Genomic DNA, 24,409 nt, shown 5'->3' on the forward strand with positions numbered 1-24,409 from the left:
CTTTGTCTTTAGTTCTGTGTCAAAGAGATTGCAATCACAAGTGGCCTCACACTCACCAATGGTCTTAACACTATTCTAAAATCAATCATATAACATGCGTAACTCTGAAATATTAGGTCACCCATTCTTAGCTGTGTAATAACACTGATGATAAAAGGGACCTTAAGTACCCTCAGGCAACCACAGGTCATCTACACTTTGCTTTTTCCACTTGGCATCCACATGCTCTGACTATTCATGTTATGTGTTTACTTTGACGTGTAAGGGTTATATTTTAACTTCTTGATTGATTTCTCCTGGGATATAAGCATGAGCAATGGCAGAAGGGAACAGATTTTTTTGAAAGAAAGATATTCATTTAACCAAGATGTCTACAAAATGGATTTCAGTTCTTCTGCTGATACCACTGAGTTGTTGCTTTAGCTGTGGAACTTGTGGAAAAGTGCTGGTGTGGCCAACAGAATATAGTCATTGGATGAACATAAAGACAATACTGGATGAACTTATTCAGAGGGGTCATGAGGTGACTGTTCTAACATCTTCAGCTTCCATTCTTATTGATCCCAGCAAACCATCTGCTATTAAATTTGAAGTGTATCCTACATCTCTTACTAAAGATGATTTTGAGTTTCTTATCATGAACGCGATCAGGAAATGGACATACGATATGCCAAAGGATACATTTTGGACATATTTTTCAGTATTACAAGAAATCTTTTGGGAATATTCTGACTGCCTTGAAAGGCTTTGTAAAGATGTAGTTTTTAACAAGAAACTTATGATGAAACTACAAGAATCAAGGTTTGATGTTGTTCTTGCAGATGCTATTGGCCCTTGTGGTGAGCTGTTGGCGGAGCTACTTAAAATACCCCTTGTGTATAGTGTCCGGTTCACTTTTGGCTACACAATTGAAAAGTACAGTGGAGGACTTTTATCCCCTCCTTCTTACGTACCTATTGTTATGTCAGAATTACCTGATCGAATGACATTCATGGAGAGGGTAAAAAATATGATATATGTGCTTTATTTTGACTTTTGGTTCCAGACATTTAATGAGAAGAAGTGGAATCAGTTTTACAGTGAAACACTAGGTAAGTTATGTTTTTAGTTGGTCGAAGGAAGTCCTAACTTTTCCTGTGCCTTTGAAGGTGTGTTTGTGTAAACAAAAAGTCAGAGGAATTTTTTTTTTGTAAGTAAAAGATGAAATGAAAATATGAAATGATCTAACTGACAAATATTTATAGAGAACCTTCTATTACAGAATCAGTTACAAAAACCCAGTAGCTAATCTCTAGGACAGGGGACTCCCGAGAATCAGAAATGCCCAAATGAAGACACTTGGAATTTCTTTAATCATTTACATACCCATTTTATTGTAGTTTTTATCTTTAAAAAATTCATTTTGCATTTCCATGAATGTCTGGATGAACAGACATGCCGATTGAAGAGTGATACATATTTCTAGCATAACTATGTATGTAGCATTGGGAAAAATACCTGTGTAGCTCAGTTTTGTTATTTATTAACTAGAATATTTTTCCATAGTAACTTCTCAGGATTCCTTCTCAGTTGAAAGATATACTGGCTTTAAGCCAGATTCGAAACTTATAATTTGTTTCTACAATATTTTATTAATCTGCTAGCCAAATAGCCATAAGCAAAATAGTCTAATTCTATATAAGTTGTGCCTAGTGGACCCTGAGGTTTCTAATGATTTCACATTTCTTCACTAACTGTTTACAAATCATCTATCCTACATGTCTCTGACGTTATGGAGGGGTTGGCATATAAGTTATTAGTCTGAATTTTTTGTAAACTATTTCTCTCTTTTTAAAAAAATCCACAGTGAGCACATTTATCTTCATAATTTTTTGAAAATTTACAGCATTTACTTGCATATAGTATTACTTAATAATGGAATATAATTCAGCTCTTCACTTGAACTGAATGCCCTAGTTGGTACAAGGAATTGAGCCACACTCACAAAAACCTCAAATTTTAGTTGGGAAACTGAATATCAAGGATTGGTTTGTTAATTTGTAGAAACTAGACTGAGTACTTCTGGGAAAGGTGTTCCCGTGGCTATGGGAGGCTTAATTGATTGGGGAGTTCAAATTCCAGTTGTTTGCATCTGTAGACCTGTTACATTTGCAACTTTAGATAATGTAAATACATATTTAATTCTACAGTGGCTTAGGTTCAATAACTGTTTATGGTGGTGGAAGTATTGATGTGACATTAGAAATTTAAGGCTCCTCTTTTTCTCACACTTTTAGGCATCTTTAGCCAACTCTTGCAAGCTTCCCTCAGAAGATTACTTGGACATTCAGATGTCAATTTTTTCAAGTTTCCTCTACTTTTTGTTTTCTCTTTTCTTTGCAGGAAGACCAACTACATTATCTGAGACAATGGGGAAAGCTGAAATATGGCTCGTTCGAAACTATTGGGATTTTCAATTTCCTCGCCCTTTTTTGCCACATTTTCAATTTGTTGGAGGGCTCCACTGCAAACCTGCCAATCCCTTGCCTAAGGTAAACTTATTACACTTGGTTTAGTATTTTCAATTGAAATGATGCTACTTTCTTCATTCAGAATGTCTAAGTAAGAAAGATGTGAAAAGTGTGCTAAAGTGAACTACAAATTAGAAATTCATATATTTCCATGCCACCAGAAGTATCTGAATATCATTACCATGACAGAAATAAGGGGAATACCTATAAGACTTTGAGAATAGTCTAACAAATTAAAGACTTCTTTATTTAGCACATAAGAAAGTATCAGTCATTCACTGAGAGGTTATTTTTAGAGTGACGACCATATTCTAGGTAAACTAGTGCTGGTTTGACATAAACAGAAACTAAACAGACATGGTCCCTGCCCCCTCCCATGCCCCACCTCACACACACACATCTTATATTCCAGTTGGAAAAATAGAACCGAAGCAAGTAGTAAACATACAGCATGAAAAGTGTTATAGTAAGGAAAGACCACAATGGTAAGGGAACACCCAGCAGGGATCATACAAAGTAAACCAGAGTCATTGGTAATTAAGGTGAAGGGTGTGCAGGAATAGGTAGAGAAGGTGGGGGAAAAAAGAAGACAAAATGAAAGCAGCTATAGTAGTAATGGCAGTCCCCAAGATCTCCTAATGAGCAGGAAGAGGAGGTGTAAAGAGGCAGATGATGTGGAAGAACTTAGTTGGATCCAGAAGGAGTTTGAAGCATCTATTAAGGGGATTGGGGAGCCAGTGGAAAGAATTAAGCCAGAGAGAGATATGAGCAGGTTTCTTTTACAAAAGAGCCCTCAAGATGCAGTTACTGGATTGGATTCTGAAAAAGCAAGACTAGAATGGTAGACCTTTTAGGAGATTGTTTCAGGCAATCAGGCACCAGATGATGTGAAACTGGAATGGTCATAGAGTGAACACTATTCCTATAATACTACCAACCTCATATGATTGTTGTAAGAAAATATTTGTTAATATATATAAAACACTCCAAATGCCTCTGGCACAAAGTAATCCAAAAGTAATATTAGCTATTGTAATTATTGCTATTTTTGTTACTATTACTAATACTATTAATCATTTCATATGTGTCAGGCACTTTATACTTCTCATTTAATAGGAACTGGTTTTCTGGTAGATCAAAATTATATTCTCTAGCAAAGTCCTAAAGAGCAGATATCCTCTGAGGTTTTTACAAGTGGAGGTATACGTCTTAGCAACCAGATGAGCAGGTGAAAATGCTTAAATTTTGTTTTAAGGATTTAGGCTCTTCATCTGTTTTATAGCTAAGGGGAAGACCATTCCTAACCATTATAAATGGGCGAATATAAATGGGTGTTCCCAACAATATTTGCAGCCAAAGCCCAGTGTGCTTGCTTGCAGCCTTAGTTTACAGCATTGAAACCATTCACCATTTGAAGCCTCACAGTTTAACATCTTTGAGAATAAAAGGGATGGTTTATCCTACCAGATGAATTGTTTTCTACTGTATACCAACCCTGCAGGAAATCACAGTAAAACTCCCTTTGAGTATGAAAAAAAAAAAAAAAACTCACTCCACAGGATTTCCAAGGATGGGCTGGTGAATTCCAACTGCTGATCTTTTGTTTAACAGCCATACATTTAGCCATTGCAGCACCACAGCTCCCCTTTGAGTATATGCGTGTCTGTAGCATAGCTGCCTGATAGAATGAACACAGAAAATGTATCCTGTGCATGTAATGAACACAAAAAGTTCTGTACACATAATAAAGACTAAAGAATTTCTGCTACTTGTATCTGAAAATTTCCATTAGTCTGAACTTACAAAATAATTCTGTCAGCATATAGGGTAATATTCCTTATGAAGGACAATAAGAATCGATTTTAAATTACTCCTACAGCTTTAAGACATAAATAAAAACAAGCATTCTTTATTGCACTAGTATATAATCTATTAAAAGATCTGTTTAGTCTCTCTTCTTATTGGCAGCAACATGAAACTGAAATCCTCTTCAAGGATTAAAACTCAATAGTTATTCTGAGTGTAAATTGTTTAGACTATATACATATAATGTCTTTCAAAGGGTGCAAATGCTGCAGGAAGTTTAATAACTTTCTGCCGTCTAACCTTATTAATGGAGAATTTTCCCATTCATATTAAAGGAAAATGACAGTCTTAGTAGCAGAAGGAAAGAGAGGAGGAAAGAGAGGATGAATAATAGTGTGAGAGTTAAAATAAATATTTACAGTGGTTGTTATTGACATCATAGAAACAAGATTTGAATCAAAGTCAATAATGTGAAGACTGTTATTCATTATTATAAAAAGTCCCCCATATCACTTGCTTTTCCATTAATTGTTAGACTTTCAGTTTATTTGAGTTTTTATCAAGAAAAGAAAGCATTTGGCAAAATGCATCAAAAGATCTACAAATAATTATAACCTTGGACCTCATTGTATACTTATATGAACCTACACAGACAAAAATAAATAAATAAATAAGTGGTGCAGAATCAATCTGTATGGCAGTGTAATTTATAAAGTAAACATTGACAATAATTTAAATTCCAACATTTATGAGAGGTTAAATAACTGATGTGTATCCACACTATTGCAATCACTTCATCAAAGAATGCTTGATTACACAAAAGCAATCATTATATGAGTTGGAAATGAAGAGGCAAATTGTTAAAAACAATTTGAGGCCAAATTTATTATACAAAAAAGGTATACACAGTGGGATTACAGTTTTCTAAATATATGTCGTATGTATACATCAGAAACTCTAGTGGTATAGTGGTTAAGAGCTATGGCTGCTAACCAAAAGATTGGCAGTTTGAATCTACTAGGCGCTCCTTGGAAACTCTATGGGGCATTTCTACTCTGTCCAATATGGTGTCTATGAGTGGAATTGACTTTACGGCAACAGGTTTTTGTTTTTTTTTTAAATACATTTCTGCATATGGATCATGTAAACACTAGAATGAATGGGAACAGAGTTTAAACACTTTCAGGATGGAATTTATGGGTGAAACTTTCTTTTTTACATTTTCCATTCTTACCCAAAATGTTTTGCAATGTGTTTGTATTATTTTTATTAAGATATCACAGAATTTGGAACAAACCAGTTCAAGTAAGTGATTAATCTATAAAGAAAAATTGTATTACTACAAAACTATCAGGGTCCATTTTGCACAGCAAAGGGAGCACAAGTCAGAATAATTCTCAAACAATTCCAGATGAACATGTCTTCACCAGAAACTCTATACAGTTCCAAGTGAGCTGCTCAAGTGGGTGACCAGATCCCTTCTGGAGAAAGACCAGGTGTACCTCTCCCACTGGGGAGACGGTGCTCTCCCCACGACACAGTGAGATGATAATGAAGGCCTCTTTTAGCCACAGTTCTGCACAGCACATTCAACAGGTACATCGGTTTCATAATATGACTTCAGGTCAAGAAATACCACAAGGAAGAAACCAAGAAATATGGACATTCTGATACGTAATTACAAATGTGTATTTATGGATTAAAAATGGAAATTTTATGACTATTTCAAAGCAATTCTAATCTCAAAGTTGTTTTGAATGTTAGAGAATCTTAACCTCTGGGCATTAAATGGTATATTAGAGGAATATTTGGGAAACCACGAGAAAGTTTAAGGTGTGAATAAAGGGTTATGTAACTGAGAGAAATATACAATCATCCCCCACCATAACTAATTTTTCATTAGGGTTCATAGTCATGAAGTAAAATACTAACAACTACCAACTGAGAGCTCTCTCCAGAAAACCTTCTGGAATAAACACATGTGATTTTGGTAGAACTATAACCAAACAGGTGCAGTCTAGTTGATTCCAACTCCTGGTGTCCTCATGTGTATCAGAGTAGAACTACGCGCCATACAGTTTTCATTGGCTGATTTTTCAAAAGTAGATCACCATGACTTTCTTTTGGGGCACCTCAAGATGGATTTGAACTTCCAAACATTGGTTGGCAGCCAAGCACAGCAATTATTTGTACTGATCTGGTGCCGCAGTAGAAATAGAACTACATACAATTAAATCTGAGTTAAGATCCTGCTATTGTGTCTCCTTCCAAGAATATATACTAGTAATTAATAACTGTAAATGAAGAGGGAGTGTCCTCCTCACTACTGTGTAACTGCTTAATTTCATTTCATGCTTATATCACACCCCATCCCCTCCCACATTTACGCAAATATACCTAATAAAGGCAATAGATCTCATATCACACATCGCCTTCCAAACTGACTGATTAGTGTTGTAAAAAAGCAGCCGCTATTCTAATAATTTGTCTCTGTCAATGAAAATCCCTGGGTAGCACAAATGGTTCCACCTTCACAGTTCCAATCTTCACAGTGGCACCACGGAAGAAAGGTCTGGAGATCCCAGTCTGAAGAAATGCGTCCTTAAATGTTACCGTGGAAATAGAAATTCTGTGGAGATTTGTTCACGAGTCAGAATTGATTCTACAGCAGTGGGTTTGGTTTTAGTTGTCAGTTCTTGACTTTCTCTCTTAAGTTGTTTGTGGCCAAATCTTTAAATGTTGTTCAATATTTCGTTGCTGTTTCATGATGAAGCAAATGCTGTCTTCACAGGAAATAGAAGAGTTTGTCCAGAGCTCTGAAAAACACGGTGTTGTGGTGTTTACTCTTGGGTCAATGGTCAGTAACATCACAGAAGAAAGGGCCAATACGATTGCATCAGCCCTTGCCCAGATTCCACAAAAGGTTAGATAAAGTGCCATCATGGTGACCAACTACTTTGCTAGTCTGTTCAACTCTGTACAGGGTCTAATGATTATGGAAATTTTCTGTAACTATTATGATAGTCCCCCACTTGTCTGTCAGTGTGTCCTACTGTGAGGTTTGAGTGTTGCTGTGATGCTGGAAGCTACGCCACCGATATTCAGATACCAGCAGAGTCAGGCATGGCAGACAGTTTTCAGCTGAACTTCCAGACTAAGACAGACTAGGAACAAGGATCCAGCAATCTACTTCTGAAAGTCTGGAATAAGTGAACATAAGTTAACTCCCTTCCGTGTCATTCAAAAAATAAGAAAGAAACAGGTTAAAATGAAATTTAGGAAATGAAAGCCAGGGTAACACATAGATATGAGAACATAAATATGTATATCATTGGGAATGCACACTGTTTTTTACAGTAGATATATGAGTGCTTAACAATGCCCAGATGCTTGAATTTGTCATTTCTAATCTCAATGTTTTTAGCTACCGTGGGAGAAACATCATAATTACTTATTAGAGAATTACCTGATGCTATTTTTTTATATAAAAATAAGTTCCTTCAACTTTGTGTTGTTTTTTGATATAAAAATAAGTTCCTTCAACCTGAGTATTCCTACTTACTTCGGTGTTTTAGTAGTTCTGATTTCTAGCATCTCTTGTTCTCAGTTCCTTTGTCATAGGAAGGGGTTTGGCTAGATGATCTTTTCATGTTTACAGAATTCTAACTTGCTATAACTTTTCAGTTCTATTCATGGAATAAAGTATTTTCTTCATCTTCATAGGTGCTGTGGCGATTTGATGGCAAGAAACCAGATACCTTAGGACCCAATACTCGACTCTTCAAGTGGATTCCCCAGAATGACCTTCTTGGTAAGACCAGAGAACAAATAATGAAAATACGGGTAACAGCTAATCAGAGGGATACAAGTTAAACAGAAAATCAATTCTTGAGCAGTTATTATAGAAGAATTTAAAAACTAAAGCATAAGTTCTGTATATTTATTTTCTAGTTTTAGAGGGAAAAGATGAAATATAATAATTGGCATTTTATAATATACAGTCATAATCCTTTTGGCCAGAAGTAAAAAAAAAAAAAATTTAAATTTATGTATCTATATTTCACATGTAATCCCAACTCAAACAAGATTTTTAATAGCCTCCTGTATCATCATCCTAATACTCTCACCTCATACCTATTCTTTCCATTGCTGAAGCGGTATTTCAAATGCTTCTTAACGGTAAGAGCACCTCCTTTACAACCAGTGATCCCCACCCCCATTTTGTATAGGAAAATATCCACAATCTTTATCATGAAGTGATGAAATGTTTCATGATAAAGGATCACCATCCCTTCTTCTGAGTCCAGCACCATCATCATCACACTTCCTCCTGCCTTGAACACGCCACATATCAGACTCCATCTTTTTTCTCACTGTTTCTCTAAGACAATATACTCTAATGTGTCCTCTTCTTTTGTTCATTTGTTACTTTTATCCAGAATATTCTCCTTCAGCTTGTACACCTGACAATCTTCTATTCACTTTTCAAGTGTCCAGGCACACATCATTTCTTTCATGAAGCCCTCATTTACTATTTCAGTAGGCCTAGTTGCTTCCTGCTCAGAGATCTAAAAAAAATTTAAACAGAGTTTCATGGGCATGATCATCTGTTTCTTAGAAAACACTGCCTCATTGAGCTCCCTATATTTCTCATTTTATTTCTAAGAATTATAATGAATAATTTTGCTAAATTTCACCCCTTCCTAGGTCACCCAAAGACCAAAGCTTTTATAACTCATGGTGGAGCCAATGGCATCTATGAGGCTATCTACCATGGGGTCCCTATGGTGGGCATTCCCTTGTTTGCTGATCAACCTGACAACATTGCTCACATGAAGGTCAAGGGGGCAGCAGTGAGTCTGGACATGGACACAATGACAAGTACAGATTTGCTCAATGCTTTGAAGACAGTCATCTATGACCCATCGTGAGTAGTTTTAATCGGTTGTTTATTTTTGGCGTGGAGGGCAATGCTGGAGAAATAATATGTAAGAGGTTTGAGGACAATGAGAGGTTTGAGAACAAGGATGAAGTTTTGAAAAGCCAGTAAGGAGGATGAGAAGAATTACTGAAGTTGGACCTGGAAGAATTACAAGGTGAGAACAAAGTTGAAAAGGGACCATGAATGTTAAAACAATAGGACTCTGCAAGGCCCTGTAACTTTCTCTCAGTATGAGGCTCATTAATTCTTTTTAAACTCTTCTAAACTGTTTTAAGTAAATGAGCAAGAGATAATCAATCTCAAATTTCTTTTACATTTAATGCTTTCCAAAATGTCTACCCTAATATTTAGATCCCATTACCAGAAATGGTAAACAACTAAAACCAAACCAAACAAACCCATTGCCACGGAGTCGATTCCGACTCATACTGACCGTATAGGACAGAGTAGAACTGCCCCATATTGTTTCCTGGGAGAGCCTGGTAGATTCCAACTGCAGGCCTTTTGGTTAGCAGCAGTAGCACTTAACCACCAGGGTTTCGTTAAACAACTAGGGCTGAAAATTTATGCAATTGAAACCATGAAAAATGAGGATATCAAACCAAACCCATTGCTGTCATAAATGTATGAAAAGTCTTAGTTCTTTTGAGTGTGATTAGCTTGATTATATTTGGAAGAGTTTTAAAATTAAAAAGGAATTGATTTGGAAGATAAATACTGTAATGTGGTGGTTAAGTGTCACCGTGTCCCTTCCGACTTATAGCAATCCTGTGTACAACAGAAAGAAACACTGCCCGGTCCTGCACCATCCCCACAATCATCACTCTGTGAGAGTCCATTGCTGCAGCCACCGCATCAACTCATCTCGCTGATGGTCTTCCTCTTTTTTGCTGACCCTCTACCTAACATGACGTCCTGCTCCAGGGACACTTCCCTTCTGATAACATGTGCTAAGTACATGAAAGGAAGACAGTGTCATACTATAGCACTTTGGGATTCAGAGTTCATAAACCATATGCCTTTTTTCAACTCTTCTTGCTTGACCATAATCATTTGCAAAAGAATGAAACAAATATAATTGCAATGCCTCAAAGTGAAATGTTGAGGACTCTCCAGATTCTAAAATAACAAAACTAACAAGAACAACAACAATAATAATAGCAAACATTTACTGAGAGTCTACTATATGTTTGGAACAATCTAAGTATTCTAAAACTCCGTCCATTATTCTTCACAATAGTCAGATTAAAAAAACACTATCCACAGCTAGTTCATTTTAGCAAAGAAACAACTGAGGCACAAAGAGACAACTGGGGCACAAAAAGAATAAATAACTGCAGAAAGCAGACAGCTAGTGAGTTTCAGAATCAGGGTTCAAACTGAGGCAAGTCACTTTCACCCTTTTAACCACTCAATGACTGATATAAAGTCAATACCAATTCCTGACCAGCCTTGCCTGGACATGTCCCTGGACCTCATCATGGATCTGCCTCCAGTATTCAGATAATGATATTATTTTGAACCTTGTACACCAGATTCATTAACAATTCCTCACTGGATAATTCAAACTCTGCACACTCAGATGATGATTTTTTCTTTTCTTTTAATTTTTTTGTCCTTAAGACTTAGCACTTTCCATTCTCTATCTTAAAAATACATGGCCTACCCCAACTTCTTTCTTTCTTTACATCCTGAAATAATATGCATTCAACAAATTCTAGCCCATATACTAAAATGTCTATCATCATCTCAGAGGAAAATAATGCATTTTTCTTCCGATCTTGCGAGTCACATATTTTTACAACCTTCATGAAAATTTTACTTACTGATCTTTTCTGATTTATTCTCTAAGTTGGTGTCTATTTGATTTTTCTTCAGCTATAAAGCGAACGCTATGAGGTTATCAGCCATTCAGCATGATCAGCCTGTTAAGCCCCTGGATAGAGCCACCTTCTGGATCGAGTTTGTCATGCGCCACAAAGGAGCCAAACACCTTCGCCCAGCTGCCCTCAGCCTCACCTGGTACCAGTACCACTCTTTGGATGTGATTGGGTTTCTACTGGCTTGTGTGGCAATTGTTAGTTTTCTTGTCATAAAATGTTGTTGGTTTGGTTTTCAAAAGTTTTTTAAGATGGGAAAGAAGAAAAAGAGGGAGTAGGCCTCTTTAAGCAAAAGACTAACAGGCATGATAAGTGAGAGCATTATATTTCATTCAACCATTACGGTTCAAGTTGTGGAAAGATTCTGCTCCATATTTTGTAAGAGCTGAGCCTTTTCTGATTTCCGAAGATATGTTACTCTTGGTTTATTGTTCTGGTTGGTGTTTGTTAATTCTTCCCTAAGGAAGAATAATCTTGAGTGATTTTAAATAAATTTCTACTCAGTATTCCTCTTGAAATAGTTCCAGCCATCAGGTGGATTATATTCAAGGTATTATTCTCATCTGGTAAATTGTGAAACAATTCTATGTTTGTGATGAGTTATGCACATTTTTATAACCGGAAAACAACATGAAACTCACTGGAACTGCAACCTGTTGATGGTAAAAGATCAGGAAGCTTGATGTTTTCACTGTGCATTTTCAGAAGCATTTTCTATATAAATGATGTGCATTCATACAAATATATGTATGCCTCATGAACCATAAAGTATTTCTTCCTGAAATTTTTCTTTCTTTCAGAAATTCTGAGTGGTTTTAAGTGGTTTCCTTCCTAAAAGTATGTAATACTATGAAGTCTTTGATTGGAAAGAGTAAAAATATTTTCCACACTGCCCTTGAATATGCTTGAGTTATTGTTTTCCCTTTATTGAAAGATCCTTTGCAATTTCATAGTAAAAACCAAAAAAATCCCACACACAGAATGACAGAATTAAAGCAACTTTCTTCACCTTTACCATCTGTGCGCTACTTTTGCTTATTTCCATCTAATGTTTAATGGCAGGCATATGGAAGTACCACAGTGGATGGAGACAAAAATCAATGATTATGAACTTAATCTTGAAAAGAACAAAATGAGCTGAGTATTCCTATGTTGGAGACTGACATTATAATTAGGAGTTTTCTGAATTAATTTCTATGTAAAATGAAATATTTATTAAAGACATGTAATACAAATATACTAATCAGAACTTTCATATTTAATCTCAAAATTCAGCAATAATCACAGCCGTTACTCAGTAATAATAATAAAGCAGGGAAGGACTTTGTAAATGATGTGTCATTCTGGTGCTTTTTTTTTGATAAAGCTTACCATCCAACCAGCTAGCAAAGAAGAATGTTTAGAAGGTCCAGAATCAATAGCAAAGAGCTGAATTTGGAGCTGAGATACAGTAACTCGAAAACTAGCACAGCAGACGATATTCAAATTTTTCTCATGTATTGACATCCCAAAAGCTTTTGTGCCTTTGAGCACTGCCTTTTGATAAGATTCAGATGAGTGAGAAGCATGGTTTACTTTTGGAAACAAATATGTGAAAGTGGGGTGTACAGAAATCAAGTAACAGATTCCTGACAAAAGTCAGCTTATAGAAGGTCTGTTAGGCCTGCAGTCCCACCCGTGGTCAATTCCCTGTTCCCCAAATGTATAATCAGAATACTAGCAGATTGGATTGTGGGTGGCAGCAGTAGCTAGATCACTTGGCTCATTACAGTCCATTCTGTTGGGCAATCCCATCACCACTCTGTTCATGCATCCAGCAACAGCACTGCAGTGACCAACGATTTAGCATCCTCCCTATGGTGGGTAATAATTTTTACCAATTCAAGGTGCATGGAAATGTATCTCGTTTGTTTAATTGGGAAATCCTTCACTATTAAACTGCTTGATCTTTTTTTTTTTTTTTTGTATGTTTATTATCCACTCAGGTGTTTTATTCTATGTCCTGTATGAACTCCAGTTTTATTTTGGTGTTTTTCTGCTGACTCTTATTTGGTGTCCAGAGGTTACAAAAGGCAAATTTGTTATTTGTAAAACCCTAGAAGCCCAGGTCATGGACAACAGTGGCTCAAAATGACTGGCAAAGACACAAGATCAATAAAGGTAAGGTAAACTCTGGAAAAATATTAAAAATCTGAGGTCACAGAAGATAAGATTTTAGAGATGAGTAGATCAGTTATAGTGAGGACATGCAGGTTGCAGGAGTCAGGATACAATGAAATAAAAGTCATGGCAAACATGGTGATTAAAGTAAAAAATACAGCAGTGAAGTACAGAATGGAAGATTAAAACCAGGAAAACATTTAGAAGCAAAGGAGCTTTAGAAGTATAGCAGGTTGTTAGGAGGGCCTTAATGTAAGATGTCAGCAAACAACTTATATACTAAACCATTATGTGGCAACTCCTAGAGCCTTCAGGTGATTCCTAGAGGAGGGATTATCAGTCAAGTTTCACCCAGAGGAACAAATTTAAAATAAGTAATTAGATGCTTACAATACCATTTTCCAGTGTGCTAGAACAAAAGTCTGGAAAGATCATCACATATTTTGGGTTTGCCTGCTGTTCAGAATTTAGGATATTCCTACTACTGATGCTTAGGTCACGAAACCCCATCATGGTTCACAGCTGTTCCACAGCCTCGGGGTGATTCTTGGGGAAAATGCCACGTAGCATAGCAAAACATCATGTCTGCTAAAGCTCATTCATCTTCCCACTACTGCTCAATGAAGAATAACATGTCTTCTTTCTCTATTGTATTTTCCCAATCCTAAAAGAGTGCATCTCATTGACAGACTATGACTCATACCCAGGACCCTAAAGCAAGGACCCTAGAAAATTTAATCCCAAGTGAAACATGGGAGAACATAGAAGACAGTGGTCAATGCTAGTGCCAAAAATGAAGACCAGATAACTTCCAAGACAGACAGAGAACCCCATCTCAGAATTCAGAGACAAAAAAGAATTTAGAGACAAAAACAAACTAAAACTCAAAGGATGGAAAAATACATATCAAGCAAACAACAATCAAAAAAGAGCAGGAGTGGCAATATCATTTTCTGACAAAATAAACTTTAAAGTTAAATCCATCATAAAAGATAAGGAAGGACACTATATAATAATTAAAGGGACAATATACCAAGAAGCTATAACCATATTAAATATTTATGCACCCAATGACAGGGCTACAAGATACATAAAACAAACTCTATCAGCATTGAAAAGTGAGATAGACAGTTCCACAATAATAGCAGGAGACTTCAACACACCACTTTCGGTGAAGGACAGGACATCCAGATAGAAGCTCAATAAAGACACAGAAGATCTAAAAGTCCCAATCAACCAACTTGACCTCATAGACATATACAGAACACTCCAACCAACAGCAACCAACTGTACTTTCTTTTTCTAGTACACATGGAACATTCTGTAGAATAGGCCACATATTAGGTCATAGAGCAAGCCTTAGCAGAATCAAAAACATTGGAATATTACAAAGCATCTTCTCTGACCATAAGGCCATAAAAGTGAAAATCAATAACAGGAAAAGCAGGGAAAATAATCAAACACTTGGAAGCTGAAAAATACCCTGCTCAGAAAAGACTGCATATAGGAAACATTAAGAATGGAATAAAGAAATCCATAGAATCCAGTGAGAATGAAAACACTTCCTAACAGAACATTTGGGACACAGTGAAAGTGGCGCTCAGAGGCCAATTTATATCAATAAATGTACAAATCCAAAAAGAAGAAAGGGCCGAAACCAAAGAATAATCCCTACAACTTGATCAAATAGAAAAAGAGCGTCAAAAGAAACCCTCAGGCAACACATGAAAACAAACACTAAAAATTAGAGCAGAATAAAGTGAAATAGAAAACGAAAAAGAATTGAAAGAATTAACAAGACCAAAAGCTGGTTCTTTAAAAAAATAAAAAAATTGATAAACCGTTGGCCAAACCGACAAAAGAAAAACAGGAGAGGAAGCAAATAACCTAAATAAGAAATGAGATGGGCGATATTACAACAGACCCAACTGAAATTAAAAGAATCATCATATCAGATTACTATGAAAAGTTGTACTGTAACAAATTTGAAAACCTAGAAGAAATGGATGAATCCTAGAAACACACGACCTACCTGAACTAACACAAATGGAAGCAGAAGAACTAAATAGACGCATAACAAAAGAAGATATTGAAAAGGTAATCAAAAAACTCCCAATAAAAAAAAAGCCCTGCCCAGGACAATTCAGGGCAGAGTTCTACCGAAATTTCAGGGAATAGTTAACACCATTACTGTTGTTGTTCTTAGGTGCCATCGAGTCAGTTCCAACCCATAGCGACCCTATGCACAACAGACTGAAACACTACTGGGTCCTGGGCTGTCCTTACAATTGCTGTTACACTTGAGCTCATTGTTGCAGCTGCTGTGTCAAACCACCTCGTTGAGGGTCTCCCTCTTTTCCGCTGACCCTGTACTCTGCCAAGCATGATGTCTTTCTCCAGGGAGTGATCCCTCCTGACAACATGTCCAAAGGATGTAAGACACCATCCTTGCCTCTAAGCAGCATTCTGCTTGTACTTCTTCCAAGACAGATTTGTTCATTCTTTTGGCAGTCCATACACGGTATGTTCAATATTCTTTGCCAACACCACAATTCAAAGGCATCAGTTCTCCTTTGGTCTTCCTTATTCATTGTCCAGCTTTCACATGCATATGAGGCAACTGAAAATACCACGGCTTGGGTCAGGCGCACCTTAGTTTTCAGAGTGACATCTTTGCTCTTCAACACTTTGAAGAGGTCCTTTGTAGCAGATTTACCAAATGCAATGCTTCTCTTGATTTCTCGACTGCTGCTTCCATGGCTGTTGATTGTGGATCCAAGTAAAATGAAATCCTTGACAACTTCAATCTTTTCTCCATTTATCATGATGAGGATTTCTGTTTTCTTTATGTTGAGGTGCAATCCACACTGAAGGCTGTGGTCTTTGATCTTCATTAGCAAGTGCTTCAAGTCCTCTTCACTTTCAGCAAGCAAGGTTATGTCATCTGCACAATGCAGGTTGTTAATCAATATTCCTCCAATCCTGATGCCCCGTTCTTCTTCATATAGTCCACCTTCTAGTATTATTTGCTCAGCATACAGATTAAATAGGTATGGTGAAAGAATACAACCTGACGCACACCTTTTCTGACTTTAAGCCAATCAGTATCCCATTGTTCTGTCCCAACAACTGCCTCTAGATCTATGTAAAGGTCCCTCATGAGCACAATTAAGTCTTCTGGAATTCCCATTCTTCTCAGTGTTATCCATAGTTTCTTATGAACCACAGAGTCGAATGCTTTTGCATAGTCAATAAAACACAGGTAAACATCCTTCTGCTATTCTCTGCTTTCAGCCAGGATCCATCTGACATCAGCAATGATATCCCTGGTTCCACGTCCTCTTCTGAAACCTGCCTGAATTTCTGGCAGTTCCTTGTCGATATACTCCTGCAGCCATTTTTTAATGATCTTCAGAAGATTTTGCTTTCCTGTGAAATTAATGATATTGTTCTATAATTTCCACATTTGATTGGATGACCTTTCTTGGGAATAGGCATAAATATGGATCTCTTCCAGTCAGTTGGCCAGGAAGCTGTCTTCCATATGTCTTGGCATAGACAAGTGAGCACCTCCAGTGCTTCATTTGTTTGTTGAAACATCTCAATTGATATTCCATCAATTCCTGGAGCCTTGTTTTACACCAATGTCTTCACAGCAGCTTGGACCTCTTCCTTCAGTACCATCGGTTTCTAATCCTATGCCACCTCTTGAAATGGTTGAACATCGACTAATTCTTTTTGGTATAATGACTCTGTGTATTCTTTCCATCTTCTTTTGATGCTTTCTGCTTCATTTAATATTTTGCTCATGGAGTCCTTCACTAGTGCAACTCAAGGCTTGAATTTTTTCTTCAGTTCTTTCAACTTGAGAAATGCCAAGCATATCCTTCCCTTTTGGATTTCCATCTCTAGCTCTTTGCACATGCCATTATAATACTTTGTCTTCTTGAGACACCCTTTGAAATCTTCTGTTCAGTTCTTTTACTTCATCAGTTCTTCCTTTTGCTTTAGCTGCTCAACGCTCAAGGGCAAGTTTCAGAGTCTCCTCTCACATCCATCTTGGTCTTTCCTTTCTTTCCTGTCTTTTCAATGACCTCTTGATTTCTTCATGTGTGATGTCCTTGATGGCATCCCAGATCTCGTCTGGTCTTCAGTCACTGGAGTTCAAGGAGTCAAATCTATTTTTCAGATGGTCTCTAAATTCAGGTGGGAAAAACTCAAGGTCATATTTTGGCTCTCGTGGACTTGCTCTGATTTTCTTCAGTTTCAGTTTGAACTTGCATATGAGAAATTGATGGTCTGTTCCATAGTCGGCCCCTGGCCTTGTTCTGACTGATGATATTGAGCTTTTCCATTGCCTCTTTCCACAGATGTAGTCAATTTGATTTCTGTGTGTTCCGTCTGGTGAAGTCCATTTGTATAGTCGTCATTTATGTTGGTGAAAGAAGGTATTTGCAATGAAGAAGTCGTTGGTCATGCAAACTTCTATCAGTCAATCTCCGGCATTGTTTCTATCACCAAGGCCATTTTTTTCCAATGACGGACCCTTCTTTTTTGTTTCCAACTTTCGCATTCCAATTGCCAGTAATTATCAATGCATCTTGATTGCATGTTCAACCAATTTTGGATTGCAGCAGCTGATAAAAATCTTCTTTTTCTTCATCTTTGGCCCTAGTGATTGGTGCTTAAATTTGAATAATAGCCATATTAACTGGTCTTCCTTGTAGGCATATGGATATTATCCTATCACTGACAGCATTGTACTTCAGGATAGAACTTGAAATGTTCTTTTTGACGTTGAATGGAAAACCATTCCTCTTCAAGTTGTCATTCCCAGCATAGTAGACTATATGATTGTCTGATTCGAAATTGCCAATACCTGTCCATTTCAGCTCACTAATTCCTAGTATATCTATGTTTATGTGTTCCATTTCATTTTAGATGATTTCCAATTTTCCTAGACTCATACTTTGTACATTCCAGGTTCTGATTATTAATGGATGTTTGCAGCTGTTTCTTCTCATTTTGGGTCACTCGACATCAGCAAACGAAGGTCCCAAAAGCTTTACTACATCCATGCCATTAAGATCAACTCTACTTTGAGGAGGCAGCTCTTCCCCAGTTATGTTTTCTATGCCTTCCAACCTGGGAGGCTCATCTTCCAGCAGTGTATCAGACAATGTTCTGCTGCTATTCATAAGGTTTTCACTGCGTAAAGCTTTTCAGAAGTAGACTTCAGGGTCCTTCTTCCTAATCTGTCTATTTGTCATACTCTGGGGGCTTGCCTGTTGCTGTGATGCTGGAAGATATGCCATGGGTATTCACATACCAGCAGGGTCACCCATGGGGGACACCAGTACTACTAAAGGTATTTCAGAGTGTAGAACTGGACGTAATACTCCCGAACTCATTCTGTGAGGCCTCCATATCCCTGATACCAAAATGAGGTAAAAAGGCCACCAAAAAGAAAATTACAGACCTGTATCCCTCATGTACTTAGATGTAAACATCCTCAACAAAATTCTAGCCAACAGAATTCAATAACATATCAAAAAAAAAAAATAATAATTCACCATGACCAAGTGGGATTCAAGCCAGGTATGCAGGCATGGTTCAACATTAGAAAAACAATTAATGCAACCTGTCACATAAATAAAACAGAAGACGAGAATCACACGATTTTATCAATTGACACAGAAAAGGTATATGACAAAGTAGAAAACCTAGTCAAGATAAAAACTCTCAGCCAAATAGAAATAGAAGGAAAATTCCTCAGTGTAATAAAGGGCCAATAGCCAACATCATCCGAAATGGAGAGAGCCTGAAAGCATTCCCCTTGACTTCGGGAACAAGACAAGGATGCCCTTTATCACCACTGTTATCCAACATTGTGCCGGAGGTCCTACTCAGAGCACTTAGGCTAGATAAAAAAATAAAGGGCATCCAGATTGGCAAGGCAGAAGTAAAATTATCTCTATTTGCAGATGACATGATCTTATACATAGAAAACCCTAAGGAACACTCAAGAAAGCTACTAAAAGTAATAGAAGAGTTCAGCAGAGTATCAGGATACAAGATAAACATATAAAAAGAACATGGAAGGGGAAATCACCAAATCAATACCATTCACAGTAGCCCCCAAGAAGGTAAAATACTTAGGAATAAATCTTACCAGAGATGTAAAAGACCTATACAAAGAAAACTACAAGACACTACTGCAAGAAACCAAAAGAAACCTACGTTAAGTGGAAAAACATACCTCGCTCATGGATAGGAAGACTTAACATTGTAAAAATGTCTATTCTACTAAAAACTATCTGTAAATACAATGCAATTCCAATCCAAATTCTAAAGACATTTTTTAATGAGATGGAAAAACAAATCACCAACTTCATATGGAAGGGAAAGAGGCCCCAGATAAGTAAAGCATTACTGAAAAAGAAGAACAAAGTGGGAGGCCTCACTCTACCTCAAGAACCTATTATACCGCCACAGAAGTCAAAACAGCCTAGTATTGGTACAACAATAGACACACAGACCAGTGGAACAGAATTGAGAATCCAGGCATAAATCCATCCACATGCGAGTAGTTGATATTTGACAAAGGCCCCAAAACAGTTAAATGGGTGAAAAGAGAGCCTTTTTCACAAATGGCGCTGGCATAACTGGATATACATATGCAAAAAAATGAAACAAGACCCATACCTCACTCTATGCAGAAAAACGAGCTCAAAATGGATCAAAGACCTAAATGTAAAATCTAAAACGATAAAAATCATGGAAGAAAAAGTAGGGACAACGTTAGAAACCCTAATACAGGGCATAAACGGTATACAAAACATTATGAAAAATGCAGAAAAGAAACTAGATAACTGGGAGCTCCTAAAAATCAAACACCTATACTCATCCAAAGACTTCACTGAAAGATTGAACAGATTACCTACCTACAAACTGGGAAAAAGGTTTTAGCTATGAAATTTCCAATTAGCACCTGATCTCTAAAATCTTTGCTGCCTATGTACACTGTGTGCTGAGCACTGTGTGCCTGAGGGGCACCAGCATATTCACCCCAACCTTGGGCCCTAAACCATAAATGACTCATCCCTTCCCAGCCTCACTTGCTGGATATTCCCTGTTACACTATAGCTGAGTGACTGACCTAGCTGATGGCAAATTTAGGACAATTCCAGTAAAGCAGAAATTAAGGGAATATGTAAAAACCAAACCAAACTCAAAGGAATTGTTAAAGGGACTCCTTCAGTTAGAGAATCAACAACAGTAGACAACAACTTGAATCTAGGACATGGGACAGCATCAGTCAGACAGCAACCTGGGTAATGAACTCTCAAGAATACAACAAAACTAAAATATTTACAACATGGAAACAGAGTGGTCAATCTGTAAATGACAACAACATCAGAACAATGAAAAAGAGAACAAGTGGTGCACATATAGAACTTTCAAATGGAGAGGAAGTCAATTCAAGTAATAAAAGACTGGTTTAAACTTAGAAAGGTAGGTTAAGAAATCTGCTCATAAAAATAAAGCAAAAAAACATGAAATCTCAGTAAACACAAAATCTACTAAAATTAAAGAAGTAAAAGAAAAATCCAGAAATCAAAGGAATTCAGCTCAGGACAGTAAGGGGAACAAAGAAAACAATAGCACCACACACACAAAAAAAGCCCTATAAAATGACAGCAATAAACTCACCCTTGTCAATAATCACACTAGGTATAAATGACTTAAATGCACCAGTAAAGAGACAGAGAGTGACAGAATGGATTAAAAAACGTGACCCAGGTATACGCCGTCTACAAGACACACACCTTAGACATGAAGACATAAATATATTAATAATCAAAGGCTAAATATATAAACATATATATGTGTGTGTGTATATATATATAAAGCAAAGAGCAACCAAAAAAGAGTAGAACTGGCAATCTTAATCTTAGATAAAAATAGTCTTTAAAACAAAAGCCATCATAAAAGACAAGAAAGGATGTTATACATTATTGCAACAGACAATCTACCATAAGGATATAAGCAAAAATAAATATCTATGCATCCAACAACAGGGCTTCAAAATATGTAAAACAAACTCTAACATACTAAAAAGAAAAATTGACAGCTTCTCAATAATAGTAGGAGACTTCAACACACCACTCTCGGTAAAAGGCAGAAAATCAAGAAATAAACTGAACAAAGATACAGAAGATGTAAAGGCCACAATCAATCAACTGGACCTTGTAGACATACACAGAACACTCCATCCAACAGCAGCAAAGTACACATTCTTTTCCAACACCCATGGAACGTTCTACAAAATTGACCATATTTTAGACCACAAAGCAACCTTCAACAAAATCCAAAACATTGAGATAATACAAATCATCGTCTCTGATCTCAATACCATAAAAGTAGAAATTAACAACAGGAAGAGCCAGGAAAAAAAAAATCACATACAAGGAAACTGAATAACATCTTGCTGAAAAACCACTAGGTAATAGAAGAAAACAAAGATGGAATCAAAAATTCCTAGAATCAAACAAGAATGAAAATAGATTATAGCAAAAATTTTGGGACACAGCAAAGGCACTGCTCAGAGGTCAATTTATAGGAGTAGATGCACACATGAAAAAAGAAGAAATGGAAAAAATCAAAATGTTAGCTATACAACTTGAACAAATAGAAAACAGCAAAAGAAGCCTGCAGCCACCAGAAGAAAGGAAATAATAAAGATCAGAGCAGAAATAATTGATATAGAGAATAAAAAACAATACCAAGAATCAACAAAACCAAAAATTGGTTCTTTGAAAGGATCAACAAAATCAACAAACCATTGGCCAAACAGACAAAAGAAAAATGAGAGGAAGTAAACAGCCCAAATAAGAAATGAAATGGGGGACACTAAAACAGACCCAACTGAAATAAAATGGAATATAAAAGAACGCCACGAAAAACTGTAATCCAGCGAATTTGAACTCTTATACACTGCTGATGGCAATGTAAAATGATACAACCATTTTGGGAAACTATATGGAGCTTCCTTAAAGACCTAGAAATACAAATACCATACCATCGAACAACCCCACTATCCAACAGAAATAAGAGCTGTCACTTGAATAGACATAGGCACACCCATGTTCATTGCAATGTTACGATGTATGTACCCATTAACAGATGAATGGATGAACACACTATGGTACATACACACAGTGGAATGTTATGCAACAATAAAGAACAATGATAAATCTGCAAAACATCTCACAACATGTAGGAATCTGGAGGACATTATGCTAAGTGAAATAAGACAATCATGAGCAGACAAATACTATTTGAGACCACTATTATACAAACATCATGGAAAGGTTTACATGGAAAAAGAAACAATCTTTGATGGTTAAGGAGGAGCAAAGGAATGGGAAGGGATAAACACTAACTAGAAAGTAGATAAGTGGTAACTTTGGTGAAGGGTAAGACGGTACACAATACCAGGGGAATCAGCACATCTTGACCAAGTCAAGGTCATGGAAGCTTTATAGACATAACCAAACTTCCTGGAGGACCGAATTACTGGGTTGAGGACTGGGTATCATAGTTTTGGGGCATATCTACCTCAACTGGCATAAGGCAATTTATAAAAAAAAATGGTCTACATCCTACTTTGGTGAGTGGCTTTGGGTTCTTAGAGGCTTGCAAGCAACCACCTAAGATGCTTCAACAGACCCCAACCCAGCTGGGGCAAAGGAGAATGAAGAACACCAAAGACACAAGGAAAACATGAGCCCAACAGACAAAAGAGCCACATAAACCAGAGACTTCGTCAGCCCGAGACCAGAAGAATTAGAGGGTGCCCGGCTACGACCAACAAACACCCTGACTGGGAACATAGCAGAGAGTCCGTGAAGGAGTTGGAAAAATATTTGAAGCAGAGCTCGAATTCCTGTAAGTAGACAACTTAAGGGTCTTACTGAGACTGGAGGAACCCTCGAAGCCATGGCCCCCAGGCACTCTGTTAACCCAGAACTAAAACCATTCCCAAAGTCCACTCTTCAGACAAAGATTAGACAAGACTATAAAACATAAAATAATACTGGTGAACAGTGCACTTCTTAGTTCAAGCAGATACAAGAGACCAAGTGGATGGCTCCTGTCCAGAGGTAGGATGAGAAGGCAGGAAGGGACAAGAGCTGGTTGGATGGACATGGGAAATCTGGGGTGGAATTATACAGATTGCAACTAGTGTAACGTATCAATATGTGTATTGATTTTTCTATGAGAAATTAACTTGAGCTGTAAACAGCCACCTAAGGCACAATAAAAAAAGAAAAAGAAAAAAGATGCATTGGGTTGGGCAAATCTGCTGCAAAAGACCTCTTAAAAGTGTTGAAAAGCAAAGATGTCACCTTGAACACTAAGGTGCACCTGACCCAAAAATGTATGTATCAATTTGACTGGGCTGTGATTCCCCGTATTTTGTTGTTGTCCTGTAATCTGTGATTGTAATTTTATGTTAGAGAGGATTAGGGTGAGATTGTTATTTTATTTTGAAAAGGACTAGGGTGGGACTGTAACACCCTTACCACGTCACGTCCCTGATCCAATGTAAAGGGCGATTCTCTGGGTGTGGCCTGCACCACCTTTTATCTCTAAGCTAACAGAGAGCGGGGACCTCATTCCACAAAGAAAGAGGTGACAAAAGAAGAGCATATCCTTTGGACCTGGGGTTCCTGTGCCTGGGAACCTTCTCAATCAGGGGAAGGTTTATGACAAGGAAACTTTCCTCCAGAGGCAACAAAGAAAGCCGTTCCCTGGAGCTGACACCCTGAATTTGAACTTGTAACGTCTTAGACTGTGAGAGAATAAATTTCTCTTTGATAAAGCCATCCACTTGTGGTATTTCTGTTATAGCAGCACTAGATGACTAAGACAGAAACCAAAACCATTGCCACCATAAATGTATGCAAAGCCTTAGTTCTTCTGTTTATGATTATTTTTGTCTTATTTGGAAGAAGTATAAAATGAAAAATTGACTTGAAAGACACATGTTGGAATTGTCATCCGGTTTTGTAGAGTCAGCTCCAACTCATAGCTATCCTTTGCAC

The 24,409-nt window shown here is 37.1% G+C and overlaps 1 protein-coding gene across 5 annotated transcripts; it reads left to right on the forward strand.

Moving 5' to 3' along the window:
• Positions 1–364: 364 nt before the first annotated feature.
• LOC126077117 (UDP-glucuronosyltransferase 2B4-like) lies at positions 365–11,416 on the forward strand. 5 transcript variants are annotated; one of them, XM_049886133.1, is made up of 7 exons: positions 368–700; positions 1,046–1,091; positions 2,383–2,531; positions 7,108–7,239; positions 8,040–8,127; positions 9,024–9,243; positions 11,137–11,416. In XM_049886133.1, the coding sequence occupies exons 1-7, from the start codon at positions 368–370 to the stop codon at positions 11,414–11,416; spliced, it is 1,248 nt and encodes a 415-aa protein (XP_049742090.1). The 5 variants fall into 5 exon arrangements, with proteins under 5 accessions (XP_049742091.1, XP_049742090.1, XP_049742087.1 ...); XM_049886134.1 differs by having other exon boundaries at positions 365–1,091; XM_049886130.1 differs by having other exon boundaries at positions 368–1,095; positions 2,387–2,531.
• The last annotated feature ends 12,993 nt before the right edge of the window (positions 11,417–24,409 follow it).

This window comes from Elephas maximus, chromosome 5 (genome assembly GCF_024166365.1).
Source record: "Elephas maximus indicus isolate mEleMax1 chromosome 5, mEleMax1 primary haplotype, whole genome shotgun sequence".
Taxonomy (NCBI): Eukaryota; Metazoa; Chordata; class Mammalia; order Proboscidea; family Elephantidae; genus Elephas; species Elephas maximus.